The sequence below is a fragment of the Notolabrus celidotus genome, chromosome 19 (genome assembly GCF_009762535.1).
Source record: "Notolabrus celidotus isolate fNotCel1 chromosome 19, fNotCel1.pri, whole genome shotgun sequence".
Taxonomy (NCBI): Eukaryota; Metazoa; Chordata; class Actinopteri; order Labriformes; family Labridae; genus Notolabrus; species Notolabrus celidotus.
In genome coordinates this window covers 18,719,912-18,739,026 of record NC_048290.1, presented here as the reverse complement: position 1 = coordinate 18,739,026, position 19,115 = coordinate 18,719,912, and the positions used below count along the sequence as shown (strand labels likewise).

General features: G+C 47.7%; 2 protein-coding genes across 3 annotated transcripts in view; both read left to right on the top strand.

The window, feature by feature from the left end:
- LOC117830740 (rapamycin-insensitive companion of mTOR-like) overlaps positions 1-8,485 on the top strand; it is a 17,179-nt gene extending 8,694 nt beyond the window's left edge. The window contains exons 19-38 of the mRNA XM_034709003.1: positions 1-17; positions 92-227; positions 800-996; positions 1,302-1,428; positions 1,664-1,828; positions 1,901-1,977; positions 2,123-2,201; positions 2,312-2,421; positions 2,601-2,688; positions 2,859-2,951; positions 3,045-3,151; positions 3,401-3,609; positions 3,722-4,643; positions 4,989-5,166; positions 5,283-5,367; positions 5,532-5,726; positions 5,803-5,955; positions 7,194-7,317; positions 7,403-7,541; positions 7,869-8,485. The exon at positions 1-17 is cut by the window's left edge and continues 30 nt beyond it. Coding sequence (XP_034564894.1) covers positions 1-17; positions 92-227; positions 800-996; positions 1,302-1,428; positions 1,664-1,828; positions 1,901-1,977; positions 2,123-2,201; positions 2,312-2,421; positions 2,601-2,688; positions 2,859-2,951; positions 3,045-3,151; positions 3,401-3,609; positions 3,722-4,643; positions 4,989-5,166; positions 5,283-5,367; positions 5,532-5,726; positions 5,803-5,955; positions 7,194-7,317; positions 7,403-7,541; positions 7,869-7,940 — 3,273 coding nt within the window. The 3' untranslated portion in view covers positions 7,941-8,485. The remainder of the gene's footprint in view (positions 18-91; positions 228-799; positions 997-1,301; positions 1,429-1,663; positions 1,829-1,900; positions 1,978-2,122; positions 2,202-2,311; positions 2,422-2,600; positions 2,689-2,858; positions 2,952-3,044; positions 3,152-3,400; positions 3,610-3,721; positions 4,644-4,988; positions 5,167-5,282; positions 5,368-5,531; positions 5,727-5,802; positions 5,956-7,193; positions 7,318-7,402; positions 7,542-7,868) is intronic.
- A 4,230-nt stretch (positions 8,486-12,715) lies between these two features.
- Positions 12,716-19,115, top strand: part of LOC117831013 (ras-specific guanine nucleotide-releasing factor RalGPS1-like) — a 57,207-nt gene continuing 50,807 nt past the window's right edge. The window contains exon 1 of one of the 2 annotated variants that reach the window (XM_034709440.1): positions 12,716-13,068. The gene's annotated coding sequence lies outside the window, so the exon portion shown is untranslated. Of the gene's footprint in view, positions 13,069-17,645; positions 17,749-19,115 lie in introns of those variants that run through there. The other variant, XM_034709441.1, reaches the window with a different exon arrangement.

Sequence of the window (19,115 nt, the reverse complement as noted above, 5' to 3'; positions counted from 1 at the left end):
GACGAGCAGGTACACAGGTAGGTATCAGTCCTGTGTCTCTGTCCTCTCAGCTGCTCCTCTCTCAGTCTCACTCAGCGTCTCCTTCCTGCAGGTTTGTGCAGCGTCTCCTGATCTTCTATAAACCCAGCAGTCAGCAGTACGGCAGACTGGAGCTGGAGCACCCCAGAGCCCGGCAGCTGACCCTGGTGGGCTGTCAGCTAGTGGACTTCCTGCTGCTCTCTGAGGAGGTGAGAGGTCAGGGACTGATGATCCCTTCCTGTGTGTGTCTGAGGAGGTCAGAGATCAGGGACTGATGATCACTTCCTGTTTGTGTCTGAGGAGGTCAGAGATCAGGGACTGATGATCACTTCCTGTGTGTGTCTGAGGAGGTCAGAGATCAGATACTGATGATCACTTCCTGTGTGTGCCTGAGGAGGTCAGAGGTCAGGGTCTGATGATCACTTCCTGTTTGTGTCTGAGGAGGTCAGAGGTCAGGGATTGATGATCACTTCCTGTTTGTGTCTGAAGGTTTCTGTAGTTCCATGACAATGAGGACCTCAGCTCGGGTTCACAGACCAAACATAATCTCGTGTTGTGATGTGACAGGAGGGTTTGTGTTGCATTATGGGAGGGTGGTTTTAGCTATGCTAATGCTAAGGCTTTAGGCCTGATGATCATGAAAGACTTTTGGAGGATATGACAGAGTCCTCCTGTCCACCTTACTCCCTGTCCTTGATATCAGGTTGATATCAGCCAGAATGTGTTGTAATGAGGTGTGTGGGTGTGTCAGGGTTTATAACTTCCTCCCTGTGTGTCTCAGGAGGGTCAGGTGTACCTGGAGGACCTGGTGAAGGACATCGTTCATAGTCTGTTCTCTGCTCCTGTTAAACCTGAGCGCGGTCTGTCAGGCAGCAGGCTGCTCTCCACACTCAGCCAGCACTACTTCCTGTTTCTGGGCGCTCTGTCAACTCACACGCTCGGCGTCAGGATGCTGGAGAAGTGCAACGTCTTCCAGAGGTCAGAGGTCAACATTAAGACTTCAATCTGTCTCAACAGGCTGGATTTGATCCAGGCTGGGGGTTCCCTAAAGATCAGTTCTTCCCTTATGTTTGTTATGAGTTATTATTATCAGGATCAATAACCCGGCGTGTCTCCTCTCCTCTCCTCTCCTCTCCTCTCCTCTCCTCTCCTCTCCTCTCCTCTCCTCTCCTCTCCTCTCCTCTCCTCTCCTCTCCTCTCCTCTCCTCTCCTCTCCTCTCCTCTCCTCTCCTCTCCTCTCCTATCCTCTCCTCTCCTCTCCTCTCCTCTCCTCTCTGCCTCAGTTTGTTGAGCATGTGCAGTCTGAAGAATCAGGAGCACCTGTTGAAGCTGACCGTCTCCACCCTGGACTACAGTAGAGACGGTCTTTCTCGAGTCATCCTGTCCAAAGTCCTCACGGCTGCCAACGACGTAAGACTCAGAGTTTACCTCATCAGGTGTTTGATCATGAAGCAGTGAAGAGCTTTACTTTGGTAACTGTTTACCAAAATAAAACAGGAAGTAAATTCAGATCAATGAACAGGATTTTTTCTTTTTCTTTTTACATCAATAAGCCAGCAGTTGTCTCACTTCCTTCCTTTCCTTCCTTTGCTTCCTTTCCTTCCTTTCCTTCCTTTCCTTCCTTTTCTTCCTCCTATTCTCACAGACCTGCAGACTCTACGCCACCAAGCACCTGCGCGTCCTCCTGCGTGCAGGTGTGGAGTTCTTCAGTAACTGGGGTGTGCAGCTCCTCGTCACTCAGCTGTACGACCGGAATAGGAGCGTCTCCTCGGAGGCGCTGGACATCCTGGACGAAGCCTGCGAGGACAAGGTGAGGGACAGAACATATGATGAAGCTCACCTGTAGGTATGACATCACTTACTCAACCTATCTCCTCTACAGACCAACCTCCATGCTCTGACAGAGATGAGACCTGCTCTGTCACACCTGGGGGACAAAGGTGTGCTGCTGCTGCTCAGGTGTGTTTCCTTTCCTCCTCAGTACTGTCGCTCTGATGGTCAGGTGACCTCTGACCCTCATTCAGGTGACCTCTGACCCTCAGTCAGAGAGGATTCAGAGTTTTTGTTTTAAAGTTTATTGTTGACGTTTGTTTCGTGTCTCCAGGTTTCTGTCGATCCCTAAAGGGTTCTCGTACCTGAGCGAGCGAGGATACATCACCGCAGAGATGGACCGATGGCAGAAGGTGTGTTTAACGCAGCCTGCAGGAAGATTCATCGTCCTCTGACACACACCTGTCACAGCTGTGTGTGTGTGTGTGTGTGTGTGTGTGTGTGTGTGTGTGTGTGTTTGCAGGAGTTTAACCTGAAGTACGTGGACCTGATTGAGGAGCAGCTGAATGAGGCTCTCACCACCTATAGGAAGCCTGTGAACGGAGAGGACTTTGTACGCCGCAGCAACCAGAGGTCAATGACCCCACACTTGTCTCACCTGTCTCACCTGTCTCACCTGTCTCTCCTGTCTCACCTGTCTCTCCTGTCTGACCTGCCTCAGTCCTGCAGGTTTGACTTCAGTCTGTAGCTCTGAGCTCGCTGATGAAGCAGCAAAGAGTTAATGAGGTTACATGTGTGTGTGTGTTCAGCAGGTCACAGAGGCCTCATGTGTACCTGCCTGTTCATCTGTACGGTCAGCTGGTTCATGAGAAGACTGGCTGTCAGCTCCTGCAGGCTCAGGTACGCTTTGCCTCACCTGCAGTGATGTCTCTGTGCATTCATTGAATGTGCAGGTTCAAACTCAACCTGAAGTTAAACTGATCTTCAGAATCGGATTCTGTTTTAAGATGTTTATAACGAGGTCTCTCTTCCTCTTCCTCTTCCTCTTCCTCTTCCTCATCCTCGTGCAGAATGTCGTTCCTGAGTTGAGCTTCATCGTCCACTCTCCCGTCCTGGACCGATGGGAGGGGATCAAGCAGCTGAAGGCCGCTCTCTGGGCTCTGGTCAGCAGACTCTCTTTTGTAGCCTGTGAACATGTCTTCTCTGTTATCTCTGCCTACAGGAGAACATGTCTTCTCTGTTATCTCTTCCTGTAGGGGAACATCGGCTCGTCCACCTGGGGTCTGAACCTGCTGCAGGAGGAGGGGGTGATCCCTGACGTTGTGGATCTGGCTCACAGCTGTGAGGTTCTGTCCATCAGAGGGTAAGACGCCCAGCAGCTGATCTAAACCATCATTGAGTTTAGCGTTCCACCTGCTCTGCTCGTTGATCATATTGCTGACAGGATCAGAATCAAGCATCTTACCCAGCCAGAGGATCAGAAAGAAAGTTTATAACATCTATCACAGTTGTGTGTGTGTGTGTGTGTGTGTGTGTGTGTGTGTGTGTGTGTGTGTGTGTGTGTGTGTGTGTGTGTGTGTGTGTGTGTGTGTGTGTGTGTGTGTGTGTGTAGGACCTGTCTCTACGTGCTCGGTCTCCTCTCTCAGACTCGTCAGGGCTGTGATTTGTTGAAGCAGCAGGGTTGGGACTCGGTGAGGCACAGCAGGAGGACCCTGTGGCCTGTAGTCCCAGAGGAGCTTGAGCCTCAGTCCAGACCATCAGAGTGGCTCACCTCTGGACCCCAGACTCCTGCAGAGTCCAGCAGAGACCCTCTTCAGCCCAGTAAGAGCAGAGCGTCCAGTACAGTTACAGATATGTTTTATCCTCCTGAACTGAGCTGAGCTGTGTGTGTGCGTGTGTGTGTGTGTGTGTGTTTGTATGTGTGTGTCTGCAGGTGTGTGTGAGCTGGATGCTGATAGGCTGCAGGACTCTGACCTCAGGGAGGACTCCTCCTCTTCTCCGTACGTCTATCCCAGACTGATGAAGGACCGGAGCCCCCTCAGCATGCTGGCCTCCTGCAACCTCCGCAGCCGCCTCCTGTCCCTCCCAGGGAGGAAGTCCTGCACCCCCCTCCACCTTGAGAACAACAGCCCGGAACAAGGGGGAGAGCTGGAGGGGGGACACAAACCCAGAGAGGACCTCTCTGTTCCCAACAAACACCTGTTGAACCACTCAGGAGGGGGGGAGGTCTGCTGTGAGGTGAAGCAGGGGAGCAGCCTCGGGGAGGTGAACGGGTCTGGGTCAGGGGAGGTGAACAAGGCGGAGGAGGTGAACGGGGCGGGTGACGTGTCCCGGGAGCCGTGCAGCTTCGAGCGTCTGGCTGAAGGCGTCCCGTCAGAAGGGGGCGGAGTCCCGTTGAAGAGCCGGAGCCAGAGCTTTAACACTGACAGCACCACAAGCGGGATCAGCTCCATGAGCTCCAGCCCCACCAGAGAGACCCTGCACCCCCACACAGAGACCAGGAGGACCCCCCCACACTGCTCCACCCCTCTCTCCATCCCTAAATCATGCTCGGCCTACCTGCTCCCTCCTGGCTCTGCCCACACTCTGCCCCGGCGGGCGCAGTCCTTCAGGTCTCCCTCGGCGAGCGCTCTGAACACCATGGCGGACTGCGGCCTGTTCTGCAGCTCCTCCTCCTGCTGCACCAGCCACAGAGACGCTCTGGGTTACACCACCCTGAGGAGGCTGCAGCACCAACGCATCCAACCCTCCGTGTCCCACAGTGAGGCACGCGCCTCCCCCGCCAAGGAGATCCTGTTCACCGACGCCATCACCAGGACCTGTGGGAGTCTGGACTCCAGACGCACAGCTCAGAGGTGATAAGGGTTAAACACACTCAGAGCTGCTAAACCAGGACCAGGACTGAGACCCTGTTAGACCCTCTGCAGGGATCAGATCTGACATGTAGAGAGGAGACTTCAGGATCAGAGTCGGGTCTCCTTCTGCAGAGATGTGTTTGTGATGTTTCCCCCGAGTCAGGTTCTTACAGTCAGAGAGGACTCACCTGAGCCGTCCTCAGAAGGTGTCAGGCAAAAAATCCGGTCAAGTTCTGATCCCTGTTGCAGTGTCTCCTGAAGCTTCATCATGTTGTCTTTATTATGATGATGATGAACCAGCCTGTCATTTTAATCCTCTCTGTCCTGGTCTCTGTCCATCTGTAGGTTCCTGAAGGCTCTGAGTTTTGCGTCTCTGGATAAAGAAGACCTGCTGAGTTCCATAAACCAGACCTCCCTGCAGACCTCGTCCTCCGTCCGCTCCCTCATCTCCACTGGATCCTTCAGGTCCTCTGAGGAGTTCATGGGCATCGCTCTGCCGGTCAACATCAACAACATGCTGCAGGTAAGATCAATACCTGAGAGACTCATGTGGACTCATGTGGACTCATGTGGACTCATGTGGACTCACGTGGACTCATGTGGACTCATGTGGACTCATGTAGACTCTGTATCCTTCAGATTAAAGAGACGCCTTACTTTAAGAAGAGGCTGAGTCCTCCCTCTGAGGACGGCTCTGCTGGATTCTTCTCTGGAGGATCTGAAGGTGAGACCCTGACCCGGTTTGACTCACAGTCAGAAGCTGATCTCAGGAGGTCTATCGTCAGAGAGATCAGCTGTCCATGTTCATAAATGTACACAGACATATATGTGTACTTTAGTTCTTATGCTAGCTTCAGCATCCGTTAGCTGCTCTTTGTGTGTCCTCAGGTCTCGGGGGCGGGGACAGTCCGTCGAGGCTCCGCCCACAGCTCAGTGTCACAGAGCTGCTGATGGTGAGCCGGGTGGATCAGAAGCAGGTCCTGGACTCAGAGGAGACCGGCCTGCAGGATCACAACCAGGATAACTGTCTGTACTGTTCTGGAATGAGTGTGATGAGGTCCAGGTCTGAGGGCGGGGACTCAGGTGGGACTCTGGCTGCTGCAGGTTTTGGGTCTGTACTGAGTCTGTGATAAACAGCCCTGTGTTTTGTCCTCTTCAGACCCTGCAGAGGAGCCCCCAAACTCAGATGGGCTCAGTCCAGCTCCCTCAGACCACCTGGAGGTCCTGGTCCAGACGGAGCTGTCAGCGGGGTCGGGGTGCAGTGACGGCATGTCTCAAGGGTGTGCAGGGAGTGGCACAGACCTGGTCCTGGGTGAGTAGACATCATAGACCGCAGACAAACAACAGGATTGAGCAGGAAAGGTCCTTAGACCGGACTCAAACCTTAGCTATGGTCTGATTCCTGTTGCACCAAGTCTCTGACTTCTGACCTCTGACCTCTTAGTCTAAAAGGGTCCACTCAGTAATGAGACCAAACACCTGATCCACAATTTCTACATTAAGAACCATGAGCTCCACGAAAACCAGAGAACCGTTTTCTATTCTGATTGAATCAGAGAGTCTGAATCTACAGTCGGAGTCTAAAACCAACTCATAGACAGGATGATGATGATGATGATGATGATGATGATGATGATGATGATGACAATGATGATGATGATAACAATGATGATGATGATGATAATGATGATAATGATGATGATGATGACAATGATGATGATGATGATGATGATGATGATCATAATGATGATGATGAAGAAGAAGACGATGAAGAAGGCTCTTTTGTTTAAATATAAACAGTAAATATTCTTTACATCTACAAACAGCTACCTCAGTCTAACCTTTGACCCTCTCTCTCCCTTCCTCCCTCTCTCCCTCTGTCTCTCTCCCTTCTTCCCTCTCTCTCTGTATCTCAATTTCAAACCAAAGGGCTTTATTAGCATGGAAAACATACGTAATCAATGCTAAAGCTAAAATAGAAATAAAACACAAAATTACAAACAATTACAGAATACCAATCAGAATACCAATCAATGTTAAACTAACAGCGTTGTATAGAAGTATAGAAGAAAGAAAATATATGTATAATAAAGATAATAATAATAATAATAATAATATTAATAATAACAACAATAATAATAATAACAATGATAATAATAATTACAACAAAAATACTAACAACAACAATAATAATAATAATAACAATTTCATTTAGCTTTTACAGATGACTACAGATTATTTACAGAAATATAAAATAAAAATATAAAGATTTAAAGAGGAAAGATGTACAGCTCTGTGATGTTTGTGTGTACCGGTCTGATTAGATGATGGTGCAGGGATGTTAACGGGGGTTTGAAGCTGTTCGACGCTCTCTTCCGCTCGTAGCAGCTGATATAGCGTGCTGCAGTGTTTTCACATTGTGGTACCTCACCCAGCAGGTTCATCAGTTTGTGTTGGTTGTCAAATGAAGTAAAAAAATATTATTATAATTTTTTCCCCCTCTCTCTCTCTCTCTCTCTCTCTCTCTCGCTCTCCTCTGGACTCTGACAGGACTGAAGTCCGTCCCTGAAGACGCCCCTGCAGGTCAGGTTCTCCTGAGGAAGGAGGTTCTCCGTCTGATCATTAACCTGAGCTCGTCAGTGGGGACGAAGAACCACGAAACCAGCCTGCTGACGTGAGTCTGCAGGAGTCCAGTGGACCAATTCAGTACGTGGTGTCCTCAGTCCTGGTCTGATGGACTCACTGTTTGCTTCTTTCAGGATAAAGGAGAAGTTCCCGTCTGCGTTCGATGATGTGTGTCTCTACTCAGAGGTTTCAGTCCTGCTCGCTCGCTGCTCCTTCCGTCTGAAGTCTCGCCGCTTCATCCAGGAGCTCTTCCAGGACGTTCCCTTCAGCCCGGTAAGAGAGGTCAAAATACTCAAATTGATTCAAAGTGAAGCAGGTTTGTGTTTGAACATGTTAGGTCAGTTCAGAGCTGTTTGAGTTTCTCAGCTTGATTTTTGTTATTGAGGTCAAAGGTCAAAAGTTAAAGCTGCTCTGTGGTTATAATCAGCTGATCCACATCTACAGAACATCACACTACAGCTCAATATGAACAATATGAAAGTTTCAAACACTTCAGTATCTAAGAGGAGAAACATGATACACATACACACACACAGGTGTTCACTTCTGATAATATACCTGTATATGCTGACTGTGTGTGTGTGTGTGTGTGTCTCTCAGCTGTATGAAATGGCAGAGAGCATCTTGTCCATGTCGCCATGGAGATCCTCGGCTCCGCCCTCTGACACCTGACTCACCTGACGGCCCTGAGAACTCACCTCTGTGTGACCCTGCACCTCCTCACTGTAACCTCACTGTAACCTCACTTTGCCTCCTAACACACTCACACACACACACAGACACACACACACACGCACACACACACACCCTCACCCTGACCCGGTGCTCCTCACCTGCTGACTCTCGGTCATTGACACAAAAATGGACGACACGCCTCCTCCTCCTGTCGTAGAAGAGTGAAGCTGAAACAGCTCCATCACAGAAGTCTGAGTCTGTGCAGAGATCAGCTGATTGGCTGCAGACTCAAGTCCCGCCCCCTCCTCTGACAGACTCACCTTGTTGCTGATTGAAACACCGAGCACTGAGTGTTTTGGCTTCACTTTGAGGTGCTGTTGTCTGGCCCATCTTTTCATAGTGTCATTCAGACAGCGATCACCGTGACAGAGGATGACTGTTTACAGGTGAATCAGACACCTGGAGTGAAGGGTGTGTGTGTGTGTGTGTGTGTGTGTGTGTGTGTGTGTGTGTGTGTGTGTGTGTGTGTGTGTGTGTGTGTGTGTGTGTGTGTGTGTGTGTGTGTGTGTGTGTGTGTGTGTGTGTGTGTGCTGATGTCATACAGGTATTAATGAGAGGGAACATTTTAAACTTAGTGAAGCTTTGATGCCTGCTCATGTTTCACAGTTATATATATATATAAATATATATATATATATATAGTTTAGACTCTCACCTGTTATAGAGATCAATAATTCTGTATATTGATTAACCGCACAGAGACAGGATGTGTTTGGTTCTATGCAGGAAGCAGCAGGCATGAGACGTCTGAATGATCCTCACTGACACGTCCAGAGATCACCTTAAGGAGCTGATCAGAGAGGTTTGCTGCCCTCTAGTGGACAATGTTTTATTTATCACTCACAGTAGAGTCCTCTCTCTGTCTGTAATATCTTTAGGATTCATCAGAGACATTTATCTCTGACTCAGAGGATCACCTCCTCTGACCTCGCAGCAATAACTGTTTTCACTGTGCGGTTTAATCTTTGTGAACAAGGACGTCAGGGGTCTGAAGCTCAGACTGCCTGCTCACCTTTATACTCATCATACCTGCAGAACCTCCTTAAACTGAGCAGGTTTTAAAGGAGGAGGAGGAGGAGGAGGAGAAGAGACCTGCAGGATGAAGATGTTTTCTACGTGTTTGCACTGAAGTGACCGCTGCTTTAAAATAATGGCTGATTTTAAAGTTATTAAGCTCTGTGAACAAACTGCAATAAGAGACTCCATGCACTGTTACCTGAAGAATTATGATGCATTATTATACATCAACTTGAGAGAGAGAGAGAGAGAGAGAGAGAGAGAGAGAGAGAGAGAGAGAGAGAGGGAGAAGAGAGAGAGAGAACAGAGAGAGAGGGGGGAGAGAGAGAGAGGAGAGAGAGAGAGAGAGAAGAGGAGAGAGAGAGAGAAAGAGAGAGAGAGAGGGATGTGTCTGTGAGAGGAGGAGGATATCAAACTGTAGATCAGTCCTCTCTGATTTTCTGATTGTCTCGTCTTATCAGAGGATGTTTCTCTCAGAACACGAAGGATCCACTCTGAGATGAAGGAGCCGTTTATTCATCAGCAGCTGTTTGATGAACGTCTGCAGCTCTGCAGAATCTTCATTCAGAAACAGGTTCAGGTCCATCTCCTAATCTGTGATTCAGATCCTACTTCAATCCTTAAACTGAGCGCAGACTAGCTCTGCTGGAGTTATTTAATCCTCAGAGCACAGAGAGGACTGTGGATCCACAGAGAGAGAGATGTCTGTAAACTAACATGTCTCGTGTTGAACAGTCCTGAACCCTGTAAACGACCTCAGGACTGAACCCTGTTTTTAGAGTGAAGACGACGTTAACTTCTGTAGAACGACAGAGAGAGAGGAGTGATAATATCTGTAACATGAGGACTGTGAACACAACCCTTCTTCTCTTCACTGTGATGTTTTCCCTTTATCATGTCTTTACTAAAATATGCACAAAGAAGTTAGACATATCAAAGTTTGTATTTATCAGGAGAGCGTTAACATGAGCACAAAGAGACGAGCTGAGCTGCAGAAACTCTCATGTTTCAGAGATTTTATGAAGATATTTCTATAAATTAAACTTTGCAGGTCTTTGATATGATGACGGTTCAGCCTCAAACTCTGCTGTTGATCTCTGACCGCTGAGCTCTGATCCTTCAGGACGGAGGCGTGTTTGTGTGTGAGAGATGATTCAGTAAATTACAGATATGAAATATGAAGGAGCTCTCAGGTCAGGGATCAGAGCTCAGGTTTGATCTGAGGAAACTGTGAAACTCTTCATCATCACCTGAGATGAGGATGAGCCCGCCTGAGGGACTCAGATTATATTTATGTTTCATTAGAGAACTCCAACAAACGGGGCCCTTCACAGAGTCGAGTTTCTGTTTGTAAGATAAATAAATGTGCATGAGGAGAGGATGATCTTTACCTGCTGATGACTCAGTTAACCTTAGCGTGCACTTTAATGAACTTTAACCTCACTGTCCTCTGAAGAATCTACTGACTCCTGATGTGACTGTGACTCTGTCTGTGTTTATTTAACTTTCACACTGTTCCTGTAACACAATAATGACAATAACTGTTTCTCTCTGAGCTGTACGAACATCTGAAATAAAGAAGATTAAACTAAAACAAGTTTCTGTCTGAAAGAAAACACAACAACAAAATCTCACTGTTAAAAATAAACCTATATTTATATATATATATATTAATTATTTATTCATCAATACATCCTGATCAGACAGAATCAGTTCATGAGATCAATCTGGATTATCAAACTGAAACTGAAATCAAATCAGAGACGAGAAAATGAAAATGAAAGAACTGTGAAACACACGCTCACATATACACACACTCACACTCACACAATGATTGGCCTTCAGTCTGTCCTCTTTCAGTCTCCATCCCTCTGTTCACGCTCCTGCAGTTCATCAAGAGGACACTAGAGGGCGCACAGGAGGCGACCTGAAGCTGCAGCAGAGAATAGAAGAAGTCTGAGTTTAATACACAGATCATGTCAGGAATAATCAAACATGCTTTAAATCCAGAGGTCACTAGACACACACGCACGCACGCACGCACGCACACACACACACACACACACACACACACACACACACACACACACACACACACACACAAACTCAGACACTAAGACACTCAGACTCAGGTTTACTGCTACCTCCCCCTGCGGGGTTCAGGTCTTAGACCGAGGTCAGACATATCCACATTTCTGACCTTCAATCAACCACACCTTCATTTCTTGAAGATCTAATCTGATCTGATCTGATCAGATCAGATTAGATCAGATCAGATCAGATCAGATCAGATCAAACCATGATCCTCTGATGGGAGGAAATCACAAATCAATCAATCTCAATCTACTCCAACTGATGCAGAGTTCAGCAGAGAGGCTTTAACTAACCTCATAGAATGTGTTTTATGTCCTCTGACCCGCAGCAGCAGCAGCTCCTTAATGTTCCACCTCAACCTAACAGACTGATGGAAACCTGAGGGTCTACATCAGGGTCTCTGACCTGCTCCAGCAGCATATTCATATTTGTATTAAATCCTCTGAAGACATGTTTGTATCCAAAGCACAAGTTATATATAACAAAGGTTTCAAACCTTTTAATGTTGAAATTAGTGAAATAAGCCCAGCTGATCTCTAAAAGTGATCAGATGTGTTTAAAGACTCTGACTGAAATCACTGATCAAACCTTGAAAGAGTCAATCATTTGTGTGTGTCTCACTGTGTTAGACTTGAGCCTTTCGTTACCTGCAGGTTATAGAATATTATGATATATCTTTCATGCATGATGCAGAAAAAACAGCAGGGAGTGACACTGTGTCAGTAACAGACTGAGCAGGACGTGAGGAGACATGAGGACTGAACAAGATCCGGATGAGATTCACAAACGTTCCTGTTTGTCTTTGTTGATGATTCTAAGTTTTTAACTGATTTATACGGTGGCCCTGAAGGACAAAACAAATTTACAAAAGATGAAAAAATTTTACAAAGTTGGAGACAAATTAGCATTTTGGAAAATAAATTTACATTTAGGAAAACAAAATTACAAACTCAAAACACTTTTACCAAGCCCCAAACGAATTTACAATGAAATGGTAAAAGTGTTCCATCATTTGTAAAATTGTATCACTGCTTGTAAAAGTGTTTTTTTGATTTTGTAAATTTGTTTTCTCAAATTAAATTTTTTTTCGGCCTTAATAAAAGTGTTTTGCTCGTGTCATTTAGTTTTATAAAATGTAAAAATGTTTTCCAAAATGTAAATTTGTCTTTGTAAAAGTGTTTCATCTTTTGTAAATATGTTTTGTTCTTCAGGTCTTCATAATGAACACCCTGATGTTCTCACAGTCTTTAGTGTTAATCATGTTCCCCTGACTTCCCGTCTGACTGACTGACTGACTGACTGACTGGCTGACTGCAGTGATCTGGGTCCTCCCGCTGACACGCGGCTCTCTCTGTGAGATCTTTAAACATTAAAATCTCTGCAGCACCCTCAAACAAATCAGGTGTTTGCTGTTTGCCGTGCAGCTTCTCTGAATAACGAGCCTCCAGACGGGCCGTGAACGCACCACAGATGCACCTGCGTCTTAAGGACGCTGGCTCAGAGCCGCTCTCTGATTGGTTTACAGCCGCTCTCTGATTGGCCGGCAGGGTGAGTGGGAGGGCTCTGCGCGCTGAGCGAGCGGCTGATTAGACAGCACACCTGTCGGTCAGGCTCAGAGCTCCTACCTGTCACTTCCTGCTGTCGCTTTTATTCATTTTCACTTCTTTATTCGACACGAGCTCGCTTTTCACGTCACGGCCGTGCGTGGATGACTCCGGCTCATGAATCCCGCACGGTTCGCGGACCCTGCGGTGCACACGTTACGACCTTGGCTTCATGTTCGGCTCAAAGGAGGAGTAGCCCCCCCCCTCCTCCCCCCGGAGCTGCGGGACTGGATCACCGTGCGGGTTTAATTAGCCTCCGTGCGGGACTGTGACTCCTCTTCATCATCGTCTTCATCAAAACACCGACAACAGCCGCGGCGGAGAGAGAGAGGGAGCGTGCCCGCGGAAAGGTAGTAGGGGAGCGGGGAGAGGGGGCTGCGGGGCCCGGTCACACAGTGGAGCAGGCCCGGCTGTGTGTGTGTGTGTGTGTGTGTGTGTGTGTGTGTGTGTGTGTGTGTGTGTGTGTGAGTGTGAGTGTTTTGTTATTAGGGGGTCACAGACTGTACACTTGCTGTCATATCATCATGACACACACACACACACACACACACACGCACACGAACACACATACACACTCTGACATGGCTGCTGTGTATTGATGTGTATTGTCCTCGCCTGTGCTATAAAACCATGATGTGTGAGCTGCAGGGCCGGAGCCAGATCCTACAGGGCCTGAACCACTAAAACCCCCCTCCACACCTCCACCCACCGCTCCCCCCCTCCCCTCCACCCCTCCATCCCTCCATCCCTGCAGTGACATGAATAGAGGAATACTCAATGAGCCGTAAAGTGTTTCAGTGTTAGAGACACAGAGAGACTGAGGGGTGGACCAAGAACACACTTGAGCTTCAGGCCTGCAGCAGACTGAGGTGATGCTGCTTCAGTGGATTAAAATAAAACCTCAGGTTGCAGATCTCTCTCTCTCTCTCTCTCTCTCTCTCTCTCTCTCTCTCTCTCTCTGTTGTCGTTTGTTATCCTGATGTGAAACCTCGTTTAGATCTCTGCTCTGAAACAGTTTGTTCTAAGGTCGGCCATCATTCCTCTCACTGCTGTTTCAGAGGCAGGAATAAGGTTTGGATGAGTTCAGAGACAATATCTTTACAAGAATGACAACATGACAGAACCACCTCTAAATCAGTCCTCTTGTTTCTCTCTGTAAGATGAGTTTACAGCAGAATAATTCCCCCCATGTATCAGTGACAGGTCCTCATCAGTCCCTTATGACAGGTGTAGAGGTACCTGAGCTGTCTGAGGTGTGATTACCTGAAGGGTGGAGGTCAGTGATGTGATGTCATATAAAACACTCAGACATGCTCACTCTTGCTCAGCAGGGAACAGTAACGTTAAAGTGATCGATACAAAATCAATCAGCTGTTTTAATCATGAGATCACTGTGGTGAGTTTTATAAAGAGGATAATTCTCTGTTCACAGGACGTGCTCCAGATTTAACATCGTCCCCCTCACTGCTCAGTTAAAGCAGTGATTCATATTTGTATTAATGTTGTTGTGTTGTGTTCTCACTGTAGTTCAGCTGCCCTCCACTAGCTGGAGCTGTAGCTTAATGTCTGCAGCCATAATGCTCTGCAGCTCTATTACCTGGATGTAAAAGAGCACAGGTGATGATGTCATCTGGTAGTGGGTGTGGTTTGTCAGTATGTTGATCTAGTAAATGGAGATAAAGTTGTATGTAGGCTTTGTCTGGTTAAACTGACATAACCACTCCTCCAGACATGAGGAACCAGCACAGGCATGAGGACCTGAAGGAGGATGCTTGGATAGTGGTGGACTCACGCTTACCTCTTTTCGACCAACGCAAACTGGTTGTATTTCAGGGATGGCACTCGCGCTGATTCGGAGCTGGTTGAACTTGCCAACCAACACGGCTGACGTTTGTTTTTCTTTCCCCGCTCGCGTGGAAGACGCACGTCATGACGTTACATTTACGTGGCTGCTTTTCCCAGCAGCGCTAGCACGAACTTTCCCTCAAAACAGCAACGATGGCGGACAACGACAACTTGTCTCCTCGGCTGACCACTGCTTTGCCTTGGAATCCATTAGTCTCTTATTTTTTTGCTGCAGGACAATGACGGTAACACATATAGTTTGTGTTTTGGATCACGGCAACCCCGTCCCTCGCCCCTGACGTAAGCAGTTTGCGGTTCTAGATCAGCAAAGAGTTGGAGGCGCCCTGGAATCGCGTGTGAACCAGGAGCCGGTTCACGCGCAGTTGAAACACGAAAAACAGGTTCTCAATTGAACGCCGGCTCCGAACCAGCCCTGAAACTGCCTCGGTCGAGAAAGGGGTATCTGTGAACCTGCAGACTTTGGTCTGCTCTGAGTGTGTTCTACCCTCAGACCGGTTGGTTGGTCTGAATCTAAAGTTCCGTCTCAGAGAGGAGATGAATCACTAAGGACGTCCCCAGCTTCTCTCACGCCCGGCGTCTCTCCTCCTCTGTGACAGTAAACTCAATGTCTCTGCTGAAGATGAAAGGAGACATCAGAGGAGGGGATCCTGGGAAACACTGATCCACATGAATATTATATTATTATTTAGATCAAACCAGAGCCATCAGAGGGGACAGTTCTCAGAGGATCAGAGAGGATCTGTACTCAGAGAACATCCTGAGATACAAACCTGATCCCTCCTCCTGTGCGTCTGAGGAAGAATCCTGCTGTAAGACCTGCAGAGTTTACAGAAGTCAGATATGTGAGATCTGAAATATAAAACAGAATGATCTTTACATCAGGATTTATGAAGCTCTGATTTTTTTAGATAGGGACAGTTTGGAGAGATGAAGGTGAAGATGATGAAGTCCTGTGTGATCTGTTGTCACTGACGTGTGTCTGTAGCCAATGGTCCGTCTGCAGGATCAGGTGTATCTGATCATCGTGAACGTCTCTGTATCAACACACTGAGGTTATAAATAAACGGCGCTCTGTGGGACTTTTATTTTCTGTTTCTACAGACAGGAAGCAGCTGTTACCATGGATACGCAGAGCTGCATTACTGCCAGTGCTGTAAATACACAACATCAACACACACACACACACACACACACACACACACACACACACACACACACACACACACACACACACACACACACACACACACACACACACACACACACACACACACAAAGCAACCGTATGATTATTCTCTCAGGCAGCTTAGTGGGCACTATGAGAGGAACAGAGCTGAAGGTCTCCTCTGGACTTATAGTGGAGGAGGTCTGGTCCGATGAGGTCTGAAGCTCCCTGATGGACTCTGGACTTACAGGGAAGTCGTCTTCGGGCTGATGGAGGTCTGCATCAGAGTCAGTCTGAGGAGAGAGAGTGTTTGAGGATGAGGGTAGAAGTGTGTGAAGTCTTCAGGGTGGCTGCTGTTTCTCTTATTACAGAGGTGGACAGGTGTTGTTGTTGTTGTTGTTGTTGTTGTTGTTGTAGGTCAGTGGACTCACTCAGGTGCTCTCACCCGGTCAGATTGGCTCCTCTCTGTGGCTGCATCCTCAGAACTGAAGATGTTTTTATCAGAGGTCAGCGATGTGACCAGCACACACAAACTCTGTCTGCAGCTGTGTGTGTGTGTGTGTGTGTGTGTGTGTGTGTGTGTGTGTGTGTGTGTGTGTGTGTGTGTGTGTGTGTGTGTGTGTGTGTGTGTGTATGTGTATGTGTATGTGTATGTGTATGTGTATGTGTATGTGTATGTGTGTGTGTGTGTGTGTGTGTGTGTGTGCGTGCGTGTGCGTGTGCGTGTGTACTGACACAGTGTTGTCCTTGCAGAAGTTGCCGTTGCCCTCCGTCTCTGTTGCTGTTCTGGATGAATCTGCTGCAACACGTTGACACTGATACCAGACTGAAACATATAACATCCAGTCAGACATTACTAACAGATATCAAGAGTCTTCTGTAATAATAAGACTGTTAATGAGTACAGATATATTCAGGGTAATGAAGTGAAAGAGACATAAACAAACAAACAAACAGTGAATGTGTGACTGACAGAGAAGAGTTTTTATAAAGTCTCTACACTCTTCAGTCCACGTGTAATGTGATTGATCAGAAACCCCTTGATGTAGTAAGCATTAAAATCACATGACTGAACAGCTGACCGATCAGCTGACCCTGCTGCCTGTATTAAAATAATTTCATTCATAAATCACTGAGTCCATGCTGCAGGAGACGGGACCTGTACAGACTGGCTGAAGACAATACAGACTCTAAGGAGGGAGCGGACCAGGGCTCAAGACTTCATCATTTCTCCTCCTTTGTTGCGTGAAGTCAAGTTCAGAGTGTGTGATGTGGAGCAGAGAGTGTGTGATGTGGAGCACAGAGTGTGTGATGTGGAGCACAGAGTGTGTGATGTGGAGCACAGAGTGTGTGATGTGGAGCTCAGAGTGTGATGTTGAGCTCAGAGTGTGTGATGGGGAGCTCAGAGTGTGTGATGTGGAGCACAGAGTGTGTGAGCACAGAGTGTGATGTTGAGCTCAGAGTGTGTGATGTTGAGCACAGTGTGTGTGATGTTGAGCTCAGAGTGTGTGATGTTGAGCTCAGAGTGTGTGATGTCGAGCACAGAGTGTTTGAGAACAGAGTGTGTGAGGACGAGCACAGAGTATGTAAGGACGAGCACAGAGTGTGTGAGCACAGAGTGTGTGAGCTCCTGGTTATCTGTGGTGATAAAGTGAAGGATGAAGACTGTAGACCTGCAGAGTGACTTCCTCAGCTCCTCTCTGATCCTGATCACAGCCTTAAGCTGAAGCTTTGGATCAAACTAACATCGAGTTTAAGTCTAAATGAATAAACAGAGCTTCCTCTTCCTCCTCCTCTTCCTCCCTCTAACAGCCCGTCAGCTGGTATCCAGAGACGCAGAGAGGATCTGCTCGGGGGGAAGAAAAGGAAACACCATCTGTTGTTGCTCCTCCATGTGTCAGGATCAGAGCTGCTCTCTCAGTTGACTCCAGATCAGATCAGAGCGTCAGAGAGGCCGGCCGGGCTGTGAGATCTCTTTAAAGAGCTTAGAGCACCTGAGGTGTGTTTACTGTCCGTAGTTTCACTTTAAGATCTGAGTTAAATATTAAAGATGTGAGTCACAGGAGACAAAGTTCATGAGTCTCTCATGAGTCACACTCTGACCGGCTCACAGAGGGAGTGTACCTGATCAGGGCGTCACCTGAGTCTGTTCACTCCTCAGAGGGAGAGCTGCCATGATGATTTATTTTACTCCGTTAGACAAGAGGTCTCTGCACACACACAGTAAACTCTCGTCCTGCTGCTCCAACTGAGCAGAGACATTTAAACGTCACCTGAGCCTCAGAGATCAGGCGGTGCTGTGTGGATCCTTCAGGTGTGCTGTTCATTCTGTGAAGTCCTCAGTCCTTCCTGAAACTGTCCATCAAAGCAGACTGTGGACCAGATCTTCCGTTCTTTTTAAATCCGTGTCCATGTGAACTAAACTTGTTTCATCCTGTGTCGTTCCGTGGAGGACGTCACAGGTGACGATTCATATGGGTTGATTTTGTGGACAGGCTGTGGATCTGAAGTGTGTGTATTTGCAGAGCACAGCTTGCTCTCTGCTGTACATGTTGGTGTTTGAAGCGGTCTCATCTGAAGGCAACAGAAAGTAAAGATCTGGTTGCCAGATTTTAAAAAAGGTTGCCCATGACAACCTGGCTGCAGTAAGTGTTCAGGAGCAGGGGCTCTGTCCTCACTGAGCCGCTCCAGAGAGATGTGTTATAGACCTGCAGGAGCTCCGTCCTCTCTGAGCTGTTCCAGAGAGACGTGTTATAGACCTGCAGGAGCTCTGTCCTCTCTGAGCTGTTCCAGAGAGACGTGTTATAGACCTGCAGGAGCTCTGTCCTCTCTGAGCTGTTCCAGAGAGACGTGTTATTGACCTGCAGGAGCTCTGTCCTCTCTGAGCTGTTCCAGAGAGACGTGTTATAGACCTGCAGGAGCTCCGTCCTCTCTGAGCTGTTCCAGAGAGACGTGTTATAGACCTGCAGGAGCTCCGTCCTCTCTGAGCTGTTCCAGAGAGACGTGTTATAGACCTGCAGGAGCTCTGTCCTCTCTGAGCTGTTCCAGAGACGTGTCACTGACCTACAGGAGCTCTTCTTGTTCTTCTTCAGGAGGACTCAGTGGATCAGATCTATTTCCTGATGCTGACTCCACAAACCTGCACATGGTCATTTATCCTGATTTAAAAATATTTTATAAGATCATCATCAGCAGCTCAATTTAACATCTGCTGACATAAAACACATGACAGACCCACAGTCCTGAATCACAACACAGAGACCATCAGTTAGAGACCATCAGTCAGAGACAATCAGTCAGAGACAATCAGTCAGAGACCATCAGTCAGAGACCATCAGTCCGAGTCCATCAGTCCGAGTCTCTGCA